This window comes from Cottoperca gobio, chromosome 16 (genome assembly GCF_900634415.1).
Source record: "Cottoperca gobio chromosome 16, fCotGob3.1, whole genome shotgun sequence".
Taxonomy (NCBI): domain Eukaryota; kingdom Metazoa; phylum Chordata; class Actinopteri; order Perciformes; family Bovichtidae; genus Cottoperca; species Cottoperca gobio.
In genome coordinates this window covers 22,439,531-22,456,854 of record NC_041370.1, presented here as the reverse complement: position 1 = coordinate 22,456,854, position 17,324 = coordinate 22,439,531, and the positions used below count along the sequence as shown (strand labels likewise).

General features: G+C 42.1%; 1 protein-coding gene across 10 annotated transcripts in view; it reads right to left on the bottom strand.

Moving 5' to 3' along the window:
- Window positions 1–17,324, bottom strand: part of vps13b (vacuolar protein sorting 13 homolog B) — a 315,620-nt gene that overhangs the window by 143,099 nt on the left and 155,197 nt on the right. For 9 of the 10 annotated variants that reach the window (XR_003833763.1, XM_029452593.1, XM_029452596.1 and 6 more), the window contains exons 23-26: window positions 10,879–11,113; window positions 9,348–9,565; window positions 5,129–5,332; window positions 466–637 (exon numbers count right to left, since the gene is read on the bottom strand). Coding sequence is in view for 9 of the 10 variants with exons in the window: in XM_029452593.1 (XP_029308453.1) it covers window positions 466–637; window positions 5,129–5,332; window positions 9,348–9,565; window positions 10,879–11,113 (829 nt within the window). In the remaining variant the exon portion in view is untranslated. Of the gene's footprint in view, window positions 1–465; window positions 638–5,128; window positions 5,333–9,347; window positions 9,566–10,878; window positions 11,114–13,069; window positions 14,202–17,324 lie in introns of those variants that run through there. The other variant, XM_029452601.1, reaches the window with a different exon arrangement.

Here is a 17,324-nt window from a genome sequence, read left to right as displayed (position 1 = left end):
GGGATTCATCATCCATTTATTTATTTGTCTTTTCCCTCCATCCCTCCTCTCTCCAGCTGCTTTCCCCTTCCGAGTGCTCCATGTTTGAATGGGGCTGATCACTTTAAGTGTTGATACAGCAGGACTCTAAGAACTCTGAATAGCTTCCTGCACTTGTTCACACTGCCACATTTGCAATAAAAACTAGTCCTGCTTAGCAGAGTTGTCTCTATTGTCTTATGACAGATTCATCAGATCTCAAATTTTATTTAATAGCAAAAACATAATGTGTTATTTATTCAGACAATCACTGTCACTGCTCATGTTCAGTTCTTCTTCAATCAGCCCATACTTCTGCTACCATGGACAGCAAGCACAGAGACTTACCACATACCATGTGTTTAGATCAGCAACAACATTGCATTATCAATTAGCATCAGAAAATGTCAAATGTACTGAAATCAATTGTGTTTGAGGCTAGGGTACCTGTCTTTTTGTCAGTTAGGTCAGGAGCAAACAGTTTAACTGTGACCTTGGGTAACATCCACTGCATCCAAAGGCTGACCTTCCCGCTGGTGCCACCAATGCTGTTAGTTTTCTGCTCCAGAGTCACTGTGTCGGCGAACGGACCGTCGTCTCCAGCAGGCACCGAGTCACCCTGGGGAGCCAAAACAGGATCGGTTCAATCAGGGCTGGTGGTTGAGGCAAAACTTGAGCTTGAAGACTGTGACAGAATTTAAACATTTACATTTAATAACAACATCTGTTCAACAAATCTACTAACTGAAGGACAGTTCAATGTCAAAGACATTAACAACTTACATTTTAGTTAGAAGATTGGATAGTCATTTCAGAGTTACAGTCAAACAGACCAAAACAAGAAATGACATTTTATGAAAGAACATAGACACTGACATAACATTGACCCTAAAACTCTGATAAACTGTTAGTTTGTGTATCTGCTTGTGTGCGTGCATGTCCAACCATGTGTTCGCTAAATGTGCATGTATGTTTGAAAGTGTTGTCACTGTGCATGTAGCCATAACAAAGCAACCACCAGCTTTTGAGTCTTTTGGTGTAGATGACATCAGTGTCTGGTGAGCAGAACTCCAGCTCACAGCTGAGCCATGTGGGGGGAGAAGGACCATTGTGTGGAGCTGTCACTGGTGTTAACCCCAAACTAAGCCACCAGCACCCACGTAGCCTGCTTTCACTCAAGTGCGCCAGGACACACACGTCTTGTAGCCTGGGAGAGAATGGGAAGTGAAGACCGGAGGCGGGGGTGGAGGTTGGGGGTGAGGTGGAGAGGAGAGCAGGATGCGGCGGAGGAGGCTGCCTTCTGTGAGCTCTCATCTCATTACTGGGGGTTTGGCAAGGCACTGAGGATGACAGCACTGGGGACATTTTTTATTTCTCTCAAATCTGTTTTCCAAACATGTATCTGCCTGGCTGACTCGGAAAGTGAAAAGCCTGCTAAGAAACAATAAGGCAATCTGCAGCTCTGGCATGACACGGTTTCACTTTTTCCACAGCTTCTCCCATCGCGGCGTGGTAATGACATATTGTGTCATGTTATCGAGCCTGGCTGTGGTTGGTGAGGATATTATTAACCAACTCAATTAGAAACCACACAGCTGCTGGGCTGATTACAGTGTCTTAAAGAGGGTCCAGATGAGGAAACTATGTCCCTGTTACACATCTGGGGGCGGGATGAGGGCCGCATGCTAATTTACTAACTTAATTTAATTGTGCAGTTGAGGGTGGCTGACAGCAGAGCTCAATAACAACTTAAGACAATCATATAAATAAATTAACAAACATACTGATTCAAAAATAAATTCAACATTACAGTGTATGGGGACCAGCAGGAGTGGATGAGAAGCATGTGCTCCATGGGAAACATTAGCTCTCAGAAGTAAGAAGAAATGAAATATATCCGTGTAGTCTTTAAGAATTTAAATCCATCAGATGAAAAACAAACAAAGGAATGCACCAGAAACACAAGCAGGAAATAGATATACCAATATACAATACTATTTATTGTACAGTATATAACATTATAAAAAACATCATAACCCTCAAAATGATGAATTTAAATTTAGTACATGTGAACGAAAATACCACAAAAAACAACACTGAATCACTTTAACTTCCCCAGAACTAGCACTGTTTTCAAATCAAATGTCTAGCAGTGTAATTATGTGTTTCCATGGAACCAAACAGTCAAGGTGTTAGTGTGTGTGTGTGTGTGTGTGTGTGTGTGTGTGTGTGTGTGTGTGTGTGTGTGTGTGTGCGTGTGTGTGTGTGTGTGTGTAATAACAGTGACTGGCAGTGAGTAATATGAGCCCACTAGTAATGGTGTTCAGTCAGTCTCAATGAGAGATATTCTAGTGTCAACTGCCATTTGGGGACTAATTATTGTTGAGCTGGAGTCAAAACATGGGACTGTGTGCGTGTGTGTGTGCGTGTGTGTGTGTGCGTGTGGTTAGCACTGTTTAGTTTACAGTTCTGGCCAGTCAGTAGGATTAGACTCTGTAATGTCATGTGTGGAAACAGGAGCCAGCCGCTGGCGCTGTGGGAAGCTCAGACCACTGTGTACTGTAGCGTGGTTACACTGGAGCATCGGACACCCGACTGCTGCTGCTTCTCGGCCAGAACCACTGCTGTCACTTAAAAACTCTCAATCTCCTACAAGCTGATTCTACCAGGGTCAGCTAGAAAGAGACATTATTAACGCACTGACAGCGCTGCTTTTCTTGGTATCACACAAACAAAATAATTGGACTTTCAATCGAATAATGTTTCCAACTGTGTTGGTCTTCAAATGAAGGAAAACAAATAACCCCTTAACACTGTTGAGTTGTCGAAATCGAGAAAAACAAAACTAAGACTTGCGAGACATTTTAACACATCCCTGGAATTTGAGTCCAAACTAAACCCAACAACTGTAAAATGAAAGCTAAGATCACTAATAACTTCCAAAAAGCCAAAGTTCGTGTTTTTATGAGTGACAGAAAATTCCCTCCGCTCCTTTTATCAAGGTGAAGCCTTGAAGAACAGATGTGGTGGTGTGGTTTTGGTAGAGGTGGGCTCTGCCACATTCCTGAACTGCCAGATTGGGGCCCCAAACACACACATTCTAAGAGGGAGCTATTTTCCCACACCTCCACAAGCCAAGTTGTAAAGTATACAGTTTAATTCCTGGGCCTCTGCGCTATAAACGTGCTGAGGATCCGGGTTTATTTTCTTTGCTGAGTTTGTCTTTGCTCATCAGAGAGACCCAAACATTGGAAGACAACAGCAGGCTGGGAAGTGTCGAAGAAAGATGGAGGGAACGGCAGATTATCAAAGAAGAGTGGAAAGAGAGAAAGGTTTAGGAACAGGTGGAAGGATGAAGTTGGGAGGGTACAAAGGATGATGGAGGTTAAGTGATAGCAAGAAAAGAAAAAAAAGAAGGGGAAGCGGGAGAGATGGAATAAAGCAGGGACAGATTATGGACTATGGTTTATCAATTCATAAATACAATTAAAACACAATACAGAATTGTGTCAACTTAATAGCTGAGGGCGGAGGAATGGTTGGGAAGGGATTGTTGGGCAGAGGGCTTTTGGGCATGTGGTGTGGATGTAGTTGGACAACTAGAGGACGGAGCAGGAGGGTGGGGAGCGGGGTCGTTGGGGAGAGACTGCTGCCACTACTGCTGAGACTTATCAAAACAGCTCCTACATTCTTGCTCAATCACCCAGCCTCCCAGAGGACTAAACACTTCTACCAGTGTTTGTACTTAGGTAAACAGTGACAAGTGGGCTGTCAGGGGCCTCTGTGGCCTTGTTATAGACGCACTATACCACAGGGCCTCCATTGCCATACTCAACTGCTGCCACTTCTGTGGGTCCACATATGACGCAAGAACACACACACACGTTGATCGCACGGAAATAAATGCAGACGCAGATGCACATCGACATATGAAACCCTTTCTTTTTTAAAGTGTATATTCTCACACAGACACACTTCATTGGCTCTCCGGGCGGTATGATGGTTGTGCTGGGATTCCAGGGGCCCCACATTGCTGACAGGGCGCTGGCGGTCAAAGAACCTTTAAATCCTGGGCTCCAAGCCAGCGCTTAACAACACAAACACTCAACAACAACATCTTTTTTATGCATCCTATGTTCCTACGCTCAAATACACACATACATATTACACAAGGCCCTGCTGGCTTAGGCCCCGGGGACATGGACCCCCAGCTGGTCGTTGTTGCAGCTACTGTACAACATTGTCAAAGCCAAGGATAAGCATCACTTAGGAACACAATGAAAAATAACAATAAACATTTGTTGTTGCTCCCTAAAAACTCTGACTCTAAGTTTTCCATTGGCTTTGCACATGCCTACACTTCATACCTCATCATACACTCTGGGGTTGATATTTTATCTGAGCGAAAAAATGTAAATACAGGTTATTGTTTTCCCTAAATTAAGAGGCAGGTTTATACTCAATCAAGCCCCAGCTTACACAAATCAAACAGAGCTCACTGCCTATCTGGAGTATCTGTTCTGGGTAAGAAGAAATCAAGAACGAAACACAAGTACTCCAGTTTTCCAGCTTTGAAAATCCTTTCCAAACAAAACAGTTTTTTTTTGACAAATTGCAAATGTTAGCACTGACTCAACTACTCATAACAATATTTCTTTTTTTAAAATAAATAACTTAAAATCAAAAATCTGCAGCAGAAGTATGTATACAACAAAGGCTAACAGCAAATAGCATGTGTTATTGCATGACTCATAGCACCTTGTATTTAAAAGAACAGGGTGTCGTCATTAGGCCTCTTATTAATCAAGCAGGACCACAGGAAAGAAGAAAAAAACAGACTGAATGGCAAAAGTGGCTGTTACTGTGTTGTGTGTAATATGGTAGAAGGGCAATAGCAACAGTGAGATAGGTACATAAACAATGAATGAATGAAATAGTGAAACATTTCACTGCAAGAGTAAATCAAGTCAGAAAAAAAGAAATTCTGATGAGAAGAGGTTTGTCCAAGTGAAAAAACTATCCAGATTCATAAATCTCAAAATTCATAAAAACATCCATTAAATCACTGAATTGACAAAATGAAATGTGTAGCTGGGCGAGAAAAACAAACCTCAGTGGGGGAGCCAAAATCTGCAGACGGGCTGCAGGTGCTGGTGTCTGGTAGGGCCGTGCCAGCACTGCTGCGCACTGGGGAAGACGGAGCAGCACCAGCAGGGGGTTCTGGGATGCTAGAGGTCTGTCGCAGGATGCCATGCCTCTGGAGGCGAGCCCATGTGGAGCTCCAGCTGAGGAGGAGCTCGTACAATAGTTGAACCTGGAAAATGACAGAAGCAGAGAAAACCAGAGAACTTTAAGTTGCAATGCTAGATATAGTACTTCACACTGATTGGTATGACATGTAATCTAATGTAGTCAAATGTAAGGGGAAACTATAATGCTGGATTCCCATGTCAATCAATGTATTTATTATCTGAGAACACATTCACATAGAAAGCTCTTTCTCACTATACACACAGATGTTTTGTGTGCAAAGATTGACCATGGCAACACAGCTGATTTCTCTTTCAATACATGAAGTGCACTCTGCCAATTGAGTGCCTTACAAGATAGATCTAAAACACCACATGCTGTCCTAATATTTCAAATCAAATTCAAATGCATTTTTGCCAAGGTCTGACTCAAACAGCTGCACTGAGGAGTTCTCATGTACTTCTTACTTCTGAAGCCATGATTTGGCTTGGCAGCGTTGTAGTTTTGTGACACTAAACCTAGTTAAAGTTGAGAGAGAAGGAGGAAATATTAGCCAGCAATGGACCACTATCCATTCCCATGTCTTGCACTCTCCAGCTTAACAGTGTTTTAGACTTTGATCTTGTCATTCAGAGGCCTTATTTCACACACGTGATGTAAAAGCTATGTTTCTATCCGATGTCTAATTATTTGCAAGGCACAGCATGCTCATACATGTGTTTCACTGTACACATTTATCATCCATAACAACAAAACTCCCAAAGAAACACCCACAGAGGAAAGTTAAGTTGTGTCATCAATTTCCCCTGAAAAACTCACCACGGTTAGGAAAAAGTGAAGGCTCACCGTCAAGTGTTCTCAACTATTTATCATGTGTTCACATAAAAAGAGGCCTGAGCTTTAAACAACAACAAAGCCAAAAACAAGAGTGGAAAACATGAGGGGAAGGCAGGGGAATGTGATGTGATGCTTTCAGTTATTCATGCATTCACTCCGTGTTAGATGAGAGGAGAGAGAGGGAAAGAAAGGGAGAAAAGCGACGCTCTTTCACAGTGAGCTAATTTCTGGATTTCAAATGCATCGCTTCTGCAGCCAACTCGGCCCCCAGCCCCCACCACTGAGGGTCCCTCAAAAGTAAAGGTGCAAAGACACATGATCGCACACACAAAATAGCTTTCTCTACTCCAAACACATTTTTACTCACTCACACACATGCACGCCTGTTAGCACACACATTACAGGGAGGCCTTCCATAAATAAGCATAAATCAAATGAAAAGCAGCACAATACATTACAGCTGGGCCATTTCAAACATGTCCAGGAAGAGCTGCTAACGCCGATCCAGCAGCCTTCCAGGGACAGGGCCAACAGCTGTCTGCCATACCCAACCGAACTGCACTGCCGCCAGGAGAGCTACGGCTCCACGCTCTCTTCTCTGAGAGTCTGGGGCCTGGAAGTCCAACCAAGCACAACAAGGCCTACTGCACTCAGCAGCAGATGTGGAGGAAGTCAAGAATGGCCAATAGAGGGGAGAAGGGACGAGGTGAGTACAGTGAGGCTGAGATGACCTCTGTCGGGTTCAGTCCCTTATGATGAGATTTTCAGTACATCCTTCTGTTGCCTTATTCCTTTCCTCCACCTTATTATAATGTGTCTTCATATTTATTTTAGTCCTTCTCAACATTCTTACCACATTTCACTTATTTTCCTTCATATCTTATCTTCCGACTGCTCTATCCTATACCCACTTCCTGCTCATGATATCTCTGATAGTGGAACGTAGGGTCGGTTGGTTCATCTCAGCTACTGCACACACACACACACACACACAAACAGTACACACAGGACACACACACAACATATGCCACATTTCATGAGTTGGGGAAGTGAGCAGAACATTTGGAGAGCTGGGTTCTCCAAAGACCTGTCATCTGCAGATCAGGAGGTCTGCTCGGCTGCAGTAGTACAAACTGGAGACTGAACAGAGGCTTCCACAGTCATTCATAAAAACACACAGATGAAAGACGGGAGAGCATGCAGATGGTGAGTGTCCGTGTTCCTTTATCTGAGCACAGTTTATACAGAAACTTCACAAAAGTGACATATTGTTGGGTGCGTGTAGTAGCTGAGAGTGTACATGTGTACAGATATACGAGTGTGTGTGTGCCCATATGTGTTCACTAAAATGCTGTACAGTTAGGTGTCAAAGGTCAAAGCAAAGGTCGTGTGTGTGTGTGTGTGTGTATGCTGATTTCAAGGTGGTCCTGATAAGGTAAAAGTGCAGCAACTAACCCCATCATTCTGACACTCACATTAATCATTCACACGGACACACACATTAAGATTGGAGACGACATGCACTACACAGCAAGCACACACTTGTGTTGAAATAAGAAGATCATATGTTGGAAACATGCATCAAAGCTGATAGTCCTGTGTTTGCTCCTTCATTATTATGCACACATTATATGTGCATTAAATGTGTGTGAGCATGCACATGTGTGTGTGTGTATGGCCTGGTCCCTTTTACTTCTGCTTATTTTACTCTTATTAACCTTTCAAAGATATTTACCTCACTGTCTCCTGTATCTTAGCTGCAGTTGCACTCAAAAATACATTACAAAAATACAGAAATGACAAAGCTTTTCATGCTCTTAAACATTAAAATCATGATACCTGTTGCTACCTGTAAAAATGTAAAAAGATTAAGACACTCCAACGCTGGACCGCTTCACCAAAGTTTCTAAAAATACCACTGTTTGTGCCATGAAGTAATCCACCGCATATTATGGAAAATCTGATTTAACGCCACAAAAATGTAGTTTAGATGCCAGGAGAAGTTGAGAGGCCAAACTCTTTGGTTATATTTGTTGACTTTAAATGTATTAATGTCTCAAAATGTGTGTGATAATAATTGATTGATTTCTGAATGCTAGATGTAACTCTACCACCCACACGCACACCCATCAGTGTTCTCATCTAACTGTCTTGGTGGAACTTATTGCGTAGCAACTGTGCAGCGCTCCGACATCCCCATATACATTCCCACAAATGGAAATGCTAATTAGAAAGAGGAGTAAGTAGTGTGAGGTCTCTTTTGTTCTGGAGCGGGTGGGGTTGCTCTGGCAGCAGTTCTTAAAGAGCTGCTAGATGACTTGAAATGGTACAGTATGAGCTTATAACCCCCCACGAGTCAGAAACTTACACAGAAGAGTGAAGAAAGAGAGAGGAGGTGAACAGATGGGAAGAGAGAGCAGAAGGATTGCAATGAAAGAGAAGAGAAGACAAGAGCAGAGAAGTGTTCATTGGACCTAAAAACTAATAATGACTCATCATATAATCGCAATAAGCCTTCCCAGCTTGGCCAGACACAGGCACGATTTGAAAGAGAGAACAGAGAAGAAAGACAAGAAACTTTCCCTCAATAAATGACCGGCTCTCCTCATCTCTGGAAAAGTTTTCACCACTACCAGATTAAGGCATTTTATTTGTTTCTGGTACCAATTCCCCTCAATATCACAATGGCTCATCACTGTGGTCAGAGGCATTTAACAGGACGACCACTCGAAAGGTTGCCCCAATTGAGTGTTTACAGAAGAACCTAATTCAATACAGCTAATTCAATTTCGAAAAAACAAAACATGTGTAATGGTACATGTAGATGTGATTATAGCGCTGTAACAGAGCAATGAAGAAAAAGAAACACTGAGACCTAACCAGGAGACAAACATGTTCCGTTTCCAATCTGTCCATATTCATCATGCTCTCACTAAAACACAACAACACACTGTAAAGCAATGATGATGAGTCTCTCCTTCACTCAGACCTCAACATATTTGACCAAAGCAAACAAGGCAACACTCTCTTGTTTACGCTTCCATGCTCATGAAAATTATACTAAGAAGATGAGGCAGTTTGTTTATTGGAATCAAACTATATCAGAGGATCCGACAGAGGCAGGATCATCCTGCCAGGGTTCGTGTGTTCATATTTCAGGAAAGTTTACAAGTGGATGATTTGTATAAATATACATGTAAATCTGATGACTACTTTGTGAGATCCAGTACTGTCAGACTGACCTGAGGGTTGGAGCACTTGACGTGGACGGGCTGCAGATCAACGTGGAGGCAGACTATAAAGGAGTGTCTTCCTTCAGAACAGCTCTGCAGCTTATGGGATGTGACAGCCAGAGTGGAGGTGCAGCCCATAGGCTCTAACAGGCTCAGGCTTTGCTGCTGTCCCAGCAATGTGTACACGCTGAACTGACTCAGGCTTACTGTCCACGGGAAGGCATCACCTGAGAGAGGGAAAGAGAAGGATACATAAAAAAATGTGGGAAAGGCATGAAGCAGTAGGAGAAGGAGGATGGAAATTGCAACACACAGACATTGGCAGAGACTAAGAGGAGCAGGGAGGATGAGAGAGACGTCATGTGAAGGCAGAGCAAAGAGGACAAGCCAAGTCATTGTGAAATTGAGAGAAAGACAAAGAGAGATGCAGGCTAGATTTGGAGGAAGAAGGACAAAAAACTGCTGCAATGGATTAAAATATCAGAAGGATAAGTCAGAGATGCTCATGATCAAAAACACCATGATAACTAGATTATTCCTTTCACTTACCTTTAAAATAAAAGCCAAATACTGTACATGGGCTGAGAAAGCTTCATGGAATACATTAAAGATGCATTAAGGAGTAGTTTCAAACATTCTACACCAATAAGCAGGAGGGTCCCATTAAAACACAGTGTAAACTGATCTGTGCGTCTGACACAGGATGCTGGGAGAGCTTGAGTGCGTTAACTTGCCAACCCTGGTAGAACAACAGAGAAGGGGAATTTGTTCACTAGCACGGGGCCATGAAGAGCACATTTCCCATGCACCGTGGGCAGGACGCTTTGATCCAGAGCATTGAAAATGAGAGATGAAGAGCTTTTCAAAGGGTAGGAATGAATTACTAAAAGCAAGGGTTGTTAATTTTTACGGCATCATTGACAAGGCTGCTGATGTAACTGTTTTTGCTGTCGTTTTTCTTTCTCCTCTGTTTTTGAAATCTGTATGCCCAATGCTGATGTCATTGAAGAGTTGAGAGAAAAAAAGAGGAGGGTGGCCCCTTTTTTTTCTTCTTCTACAGAGAAAACACTGCTCACCCGTCATAGTGTTGCTTATGTCAACTCTACCAGGTGTGCACACCACATGTGCAAGAGCTATCTCTCAAAGTCGCTCTCCTTAAGTTTGTTTGTCTTTTGTCATGGTAAATGAGTAGTAGTGGGTCAAAGGTTTGCTCAGTGTTGAAAAGGCCATAATAATGATGAATTCACATGGTGTAGCCTATTATTATTATTATTATTATGAAAGCATTCATTTGAATTATTAAAAAAGCAATTTCATGTGTAAAGAATTGAAGTTTATTTTAAATTTAAGACTTCCATTTTTACCTATGAACCCGTCAACATCGCTGTTTAACAAGTGTAACATTTCTCATTTAAACTTTCAAATCCATATTTTTGACATTTGGTGTTCTCACTGAGCATCTCGGCGCGTGTTCTTCTCCCAGCATTTGAATCCTTCTAATGAAAGTTGAGATTTCATTAGATACAGTATGAGAACCTACCTTCCTCCAGGATGGGCTTGGAGACAACAAAGGGGAGCTCCTGCAGCGGCTCCATGTACTTGTGCCCAGCACTTAGGACACTGATCTGTGGCAGGCAGACGACCAGAGTCCCGGGCATGGAGGCCTGGTTGTGGTACCAGCTGCGGACGGTGCCAGGAATGTCACCGCAGATGATGGTGCTCGGGGAGGGGAGGCTGTCATTGGGCAGGAACACACAGCATGACTGCAGCTCCAACTGAAGAGGTGAGAGAGATATAAAGGACAGAAGAAGTCATGTTAATCAATTCAGTCACATGATCATTTGACACCCATCTGCCTTGGCCTTCCGATATCATTTTGAGTGAGCTACCCATACCCAACGTGCTCAAGGGCACTGCTTTGTGCCGACATTAGAGGATTTGGATTGCAATGGAAAGGACCAGAGTGTGTGCACAACGCTGGGTGTTGCTGGAAATGACTGAACATGCTTAATAAACCTTTCCTTGATTTGAAAAATGGAAACAGTCTAACCCACATTTAGTCATGCATGCTGTTCTGCTTGATGCCTTGGTGCCTAAACTAAACATTGCTATATTTTATTCCATTATAAGACCACTACTGTATTATATTAATGTCCTGCTTTCGACAGTAGGATTTGCCTTCAGAAAACCTTTGAGACTTTGAATGCCCATTTAAAAAACAATGTGGCATTCCATATTTAGGAAACAGAACACTTTTTACAACGTCAGGGACTTTTAACAGTTCAATCTTGAATTTAAATCATATCTTTTTGAAGTTGTTTTAAAAGGGTTTGAGACCCATTCCAGCTGCATAATGTCACACATATCTCTGTTCACCAAAAAAGCTAAATTTACAAGCCATTAGGTCAGTAACCAGTAGCAAGTAGCCAGTAAGTGTAAGGGCAGCGTCTTTTTCCATTACATCGGAGCTGCACTGCTTTAAAAGACCAGTTAACAGAAAGGAGAGGAGAACAGGGGGCAGACAGCAGGTGCTGCCAGATACTGTGTGTGTGTGTGTGTGTGTGTGTGTGTGTGTGTGTGTGTGTGTGTGTGTGTGTGTGTGTGTGTGTGTGTGTGTCAGAGAGCTGCTCGGTTTATTGACTGGTAGTAAGCACTGTTACACTGTACTATGTTCAGTGGACAACACGCACTCACATGCCTCTGACAGGCCTGTATATAGAGGCCAGTTCTCCCAGCTTTGATGGGAGGGAGATAGTGAGAAAAAGCCTGAGATAAAGGGAAAGAGAGATGGAGAGAAGGAGAGCTAGAGAGAAAGGGTGAGAGATATGGTTACACATTCATCTCACGCTGCTTCCTCTTTTGATTACTCTTCAAAGGGGGGTTTGAAATCGGAACACTTTTGCACACTGACACATAAGGCTTTGGCCTTTTTAAGAGCCGGCACGCAGGAAGAAAATCCATTGACACTGCCTGGTCTGCTGCAGATCTTAGCAGGGTTAAGCTGTAAAGCAGGCAGACACACGGAAACCGCTGGGTTTAACACTGTGACTCTGGTCTGCACCTTGAGCTCACTGCCTGAGGCTAATGCTCTCCTGCTGGACATCTTGGTTTAGTCACATTATTGCACATTACCTCTTCTGCCTGGGCTATTCCTCAACAATCAAACTGGTTTTAAACTATGGTACTGGCTGACACTCAGCAAAGGAGCGTGTCAGTATGAAGAACATACAGACATATTGATGAAAAGCGGAGTGGCAATGTCAACCAAATGTTTTTGGTTTTTTAAATAGATCGAAAAAGTATAAAAATGCTTTTAAGTAATCAGAACCCAGCGAGGTGATTTAATATCACTTAGTTTGTCTCAACAGCAATCTAAAGAAAACTAAGTGATCAAATAACATTGACATGAAACTGAGCAAATAAGCAAATATTCACATGTAAGAAGCTGAAGTCAACAAATGTTTGGTCTTTTTATTAATAACTTACTAACATAAGGCATTATCAAAATTGTCATTAATACATATTTGATTGACAGTTTGATTAATTGACTAATCATTTCATTACAAATTTCATGCAGAACCAATATCAAATGTAATTTAAATGTCTATATGTGTGTAAGCTTAACTATATTACTTTCACGGGTAATCATACATACTAAGTTCAACTCTAACATATAGAAAGTTATCTTATACTTTCAAACATATACTTTCTTATAGTTTCAAATGGGTCATTTAGAAAGCACAGCTATGCTACCATACATACCAATTGTCAATTTCCAACTACAGGTACCCACATTTATTTGATTTCCCAAACTGTGTCTGATGGTTGACTACATCCGTCACCATATATCAAACTTTGGGAGTCAAACTTTTACACATAATCATAGGAAAATATTAAACAGTAAAATAAATGCTCACAGATGAAAGTTCAGCCTGGTAAAACACTAAAGGAAAGGTCTGTCAGCGTTTGAGAAGACACAGATGTAAGACTTTAGATTTCCCCAGAGATTTCATTTCATACTTTTTATTAGCAATTGTTGGATAAATTTAGCTAAATTAAATATTAAGTACTTTTTGTTTTTAATAACTATTAGGAAAAAGTGAGTTAGTTGGGCAACAATCTTTTGTTTTGGAAAAGCTTTGCAAAGGAAAAAGGGACTTTTAGGTATTGAGAGTAAGATGTGCCACAACACAACGTATCTCTTTCCTGTGTTATAGCAGAGCAGATACAATTGGGCGCCACCTGTATCAACTACCACCGTAGTTGCTGGCCTGAGTTTGTACAATAAAACATAATGTAATACCCCTTAATGGTCTTTGATTATGACTTTATAATGCTTTTGTTGTTCCCCATGGCAACACAAAACCAAGATGATGTCAAGTGTATGGTAGCTCCAGACTTGCCACATCAGTGAAATACTAACAACAATCAGATAACATCTCACAGATGACTACAGAGGAAAAAGTTGAATTGAATGGCCTTCACTGGGCATAGCGACCACTGTTTCTAGATGTTTACAGATGTTTAGGGCAAAAAGGCTCAAAATGCTTCAAAGGGCCTAACTATGTAATGGAAAAGAAAATGGCCTGTCAGTCCTAAATCTGGGTGATACAAAACTAATCTTCAGTTTTCCTTTGGTGACAGCTAATAAAAGCTACACAAACAAACATTTTGTAATTCACAATGGCAACAGAACATGAGTCCATGTGGGGGCGGCGAATACAGAAACATTTGCGTTTCTCTGGAGTGAGGGAGTTGAGGTCAACAGAGTAGATAAAAACCACAGTGAACTGGGTATGCCATGCACCGGTGGACCAGAGGCTGCAGCTGCTGATGAATATCTGACTTCAAACCACACAGTTGCTAGAAGAAGGATGACGACACAGAAAGACAAGGGGAATAATGCTATAACAAACAGATGAACTGCAATGTTAGTCAAATATCTTGCCAGGGTCTGGATTAAATCGTACTAAAGTCTGTGGGGCCACTGAGTCCATGAACAAACTACTTATTGTAATCCATACCTACTCCAGGAGGCAATATGGTTACTGGCTGAAGTTGTATCCAAGACAAATATGGTAAACAAGTACGATCAAAATATAATGAGGACTAGAAAGTACTCAGAGAGAGAGCATGACTGTGCCAATGCTGCAGAATCATCTACATTTGTTATTTTAATAATAGAAAATGTTTAGGAATGTTTAATCTACATCTGGATCCGACGCAAAATACACACTGTGATAGACAATCATGGGACAGATGTGCCAGATTTTTGAGTACAATAGTTCATGAGAAAAAAGCTCAAATGTAAAATGCCCTACAGTAACTTGTTGTTGTGAAATCCTTTTTAAAAATTCTGCTTTAGAATTCTTTGTTCCATGAGCCATGGCCTAACTTTACGTGAGTGTGTAATATATCCTGCTAACAGACAAACGGAGAGAAACAAATGGGATCAAAGGGAGAACCTCCTTGGAAGAGGTAAAGAGAGACTACACACCTCATCCTGGTGGAGAGAACTCAGTTCCTTCGGTGCACCCTAAATGCATGCCGTATAATATTTTGTGAGGGCAATGAAAAGATGGCCCTCCGTGAACACTGCATGAGAAAACAGGAATGTTAAATATGACCCGAATGGATTCATGTTCACTGAAATGATTCCTTTGCCATGGAAAGCCTTGGCCTTCTCAGGTACAGCAAACCACTGGCCATTTAAAGGCAGTTTATCAAACCTCAATGTCGAGCAATTTATGCTGATATGTCCTCAAATTACCAGTCAAACATATTGACAAACAATCGCAAATGCCTATCATTGGTTCTGCGGTTGTGTGACTAATAGGGACGTGAGCTCAGAACCCTTTGAGAATGGACCGGCTATATACTCCACCCTGTTCCCTGGGCTTCACTAACAGAAGGTCACCCTGGTTAACCTCACAAGCCTCTCCAAGTCTCCCCTTCTGTGGTCTCATGTTTGAGGTCTGACTCTCTCTTTCTCTTTCTCTCTCACACACACACACACACACACACACACACACACACACACACACACACACACACAGCAACACAAGGAGACAAAGACGAGAGGGGTAACAAAAGGCAAGAAAGGGGATCACTGGCACTGCTGAACAGCGCTGACAGATCCAGAGAGAAAAATAGTCTGAGGTCAGAGTGTCCCACATGCATCACTGCTTTGACCACTGACAGCTCTTCTCCCTGACCAATATCATTACCAATACCAATACCAAGCCTCTGTCCTTTTGTCCCTGTCACTGCTGAGGCCTGGTTGTTGGTGTCCAGGTCTCTCACCATGACCTTTCATGGATTCAGGGTGGAAAGTCTGCGTGGAGAGATGCTGTGACCGGAGCAAGGGGAGGAAAGGAAACCCAAAAGGAGGGGTGAGAGGGGAATCCAGTGTTTGTGAATGGTTGCATACACAGCAAAAAAAAAAAAAAAGAAAGTTCCCTGTACTAACAGGTGAAAGCAGAAAGTGAGAGTATGTGTGTTTGATGTCACAACTCCAGGTGTAAAAGTTCAGTTGAGGCTGTGCAGGGTCATGTTTGGTATTCCACACAATTGTGTTTAACAGCTCTGTAACAGGCCAATAAACACAGTATTGGAAGCAGTTCGCCTGTGTGACAATGTCCCCCTACCGTGAGCTGATGGGCATGCCAGGTTTATGTGTGTGCGTGTGCGTGTGTGTGTGTGTGTGTAAAAGAGAAAAAGCATGCACAACGTCCTGTGACAGGACAGGAAACTGACAGGTATGCCAGGTTGACCTAAAACTCAGTTTGTTCCGTCACATGCTTGGGAGGCAAAGGGCAACATTTGCAGCATTTGTGTACTTACAAGCTACTCACAAGGCTCGGCAAAGTAAATGACATATTTATCCATAATAAGGTGGTAAAAATGTATTTTCTGTGTGGGTAGACCCGTGGAAAGGCAGCTTTTCCAATTGCAGCAATAGGAAAATCCTGAAATGAATTTAAAAATAGAAATGGGCACAAATAATATCTGAAAGCCAGAAGTATAATTGCAGTGTGGAATATCTGTTACACAACTTTAGCCTCTGAGGGGTTCAGGGTAATGTGGAATAAAACGGCAAAAGAAAATGACAGATAGACGGCCTCTGGAAATGACTCAGGTACAACAAACAGTAAATACGCCACAGGGGAGTGCAGCACTTTTGTGAGTGTGTATAAACTATGCTTTAACTTCTAATTATGAGAGGGGTATCTGGAGCTAAACCACATTGGGAGGACTCAGGATTATCATAAAGATTTGGATTTAAGTTGAAGCCTACTGTTAGAAGTTTAATGGCAGGTGTTTTCATACAGTATATATATGTCATTATAGAAGGCTCAGTGGGGAAAAGAGGAGTCAAAGAGTCATAATTCTTCATTCCTTTTGTCCAATGACATCATGTCCTGTCAAAGTGAAACTGAATCTTTAAACATAATAAATGGAGTTAACTGTCGGCGGCCTGGGACTGCAGTTCAGTTACCCACTGCCTCTAATGACAGATTAATCCAGGAAAAAACACTGAGGGACAATGAGAGTGTGTGTCTGTGTGTGTATCCAGGGCAGGGTGTATCACTCGCAGCACACTCTATTAATATACTTCAAATACAGCGGAAACACTTTCCAATTTTGACCAGGAAATCTCTGTTAAAAAAAAGATTGAAGCCAATCGACTCCTTATGAGGCTGCACGTGCCAGGCTTTAACTGTGAAAACATGCTCAAATGACACACCATTACAAAAGCACATACACACAGAAATCATATGTGTGCTTGTATGTTCACATACAGAACATGTAAACCTGAAAACACACACACACACACACAAATGCACAAAATCTCGGATCATATCACCTGCAAATGCAGTTATCATTCATTTAAAAAATCTAAAAAAACAACCAAAAACGAAAGAAGCCTCTTTGCCTCAAGCCAACACACCTGAATTAACAAGTGCCGCTCTGAGAGAGCCCCCC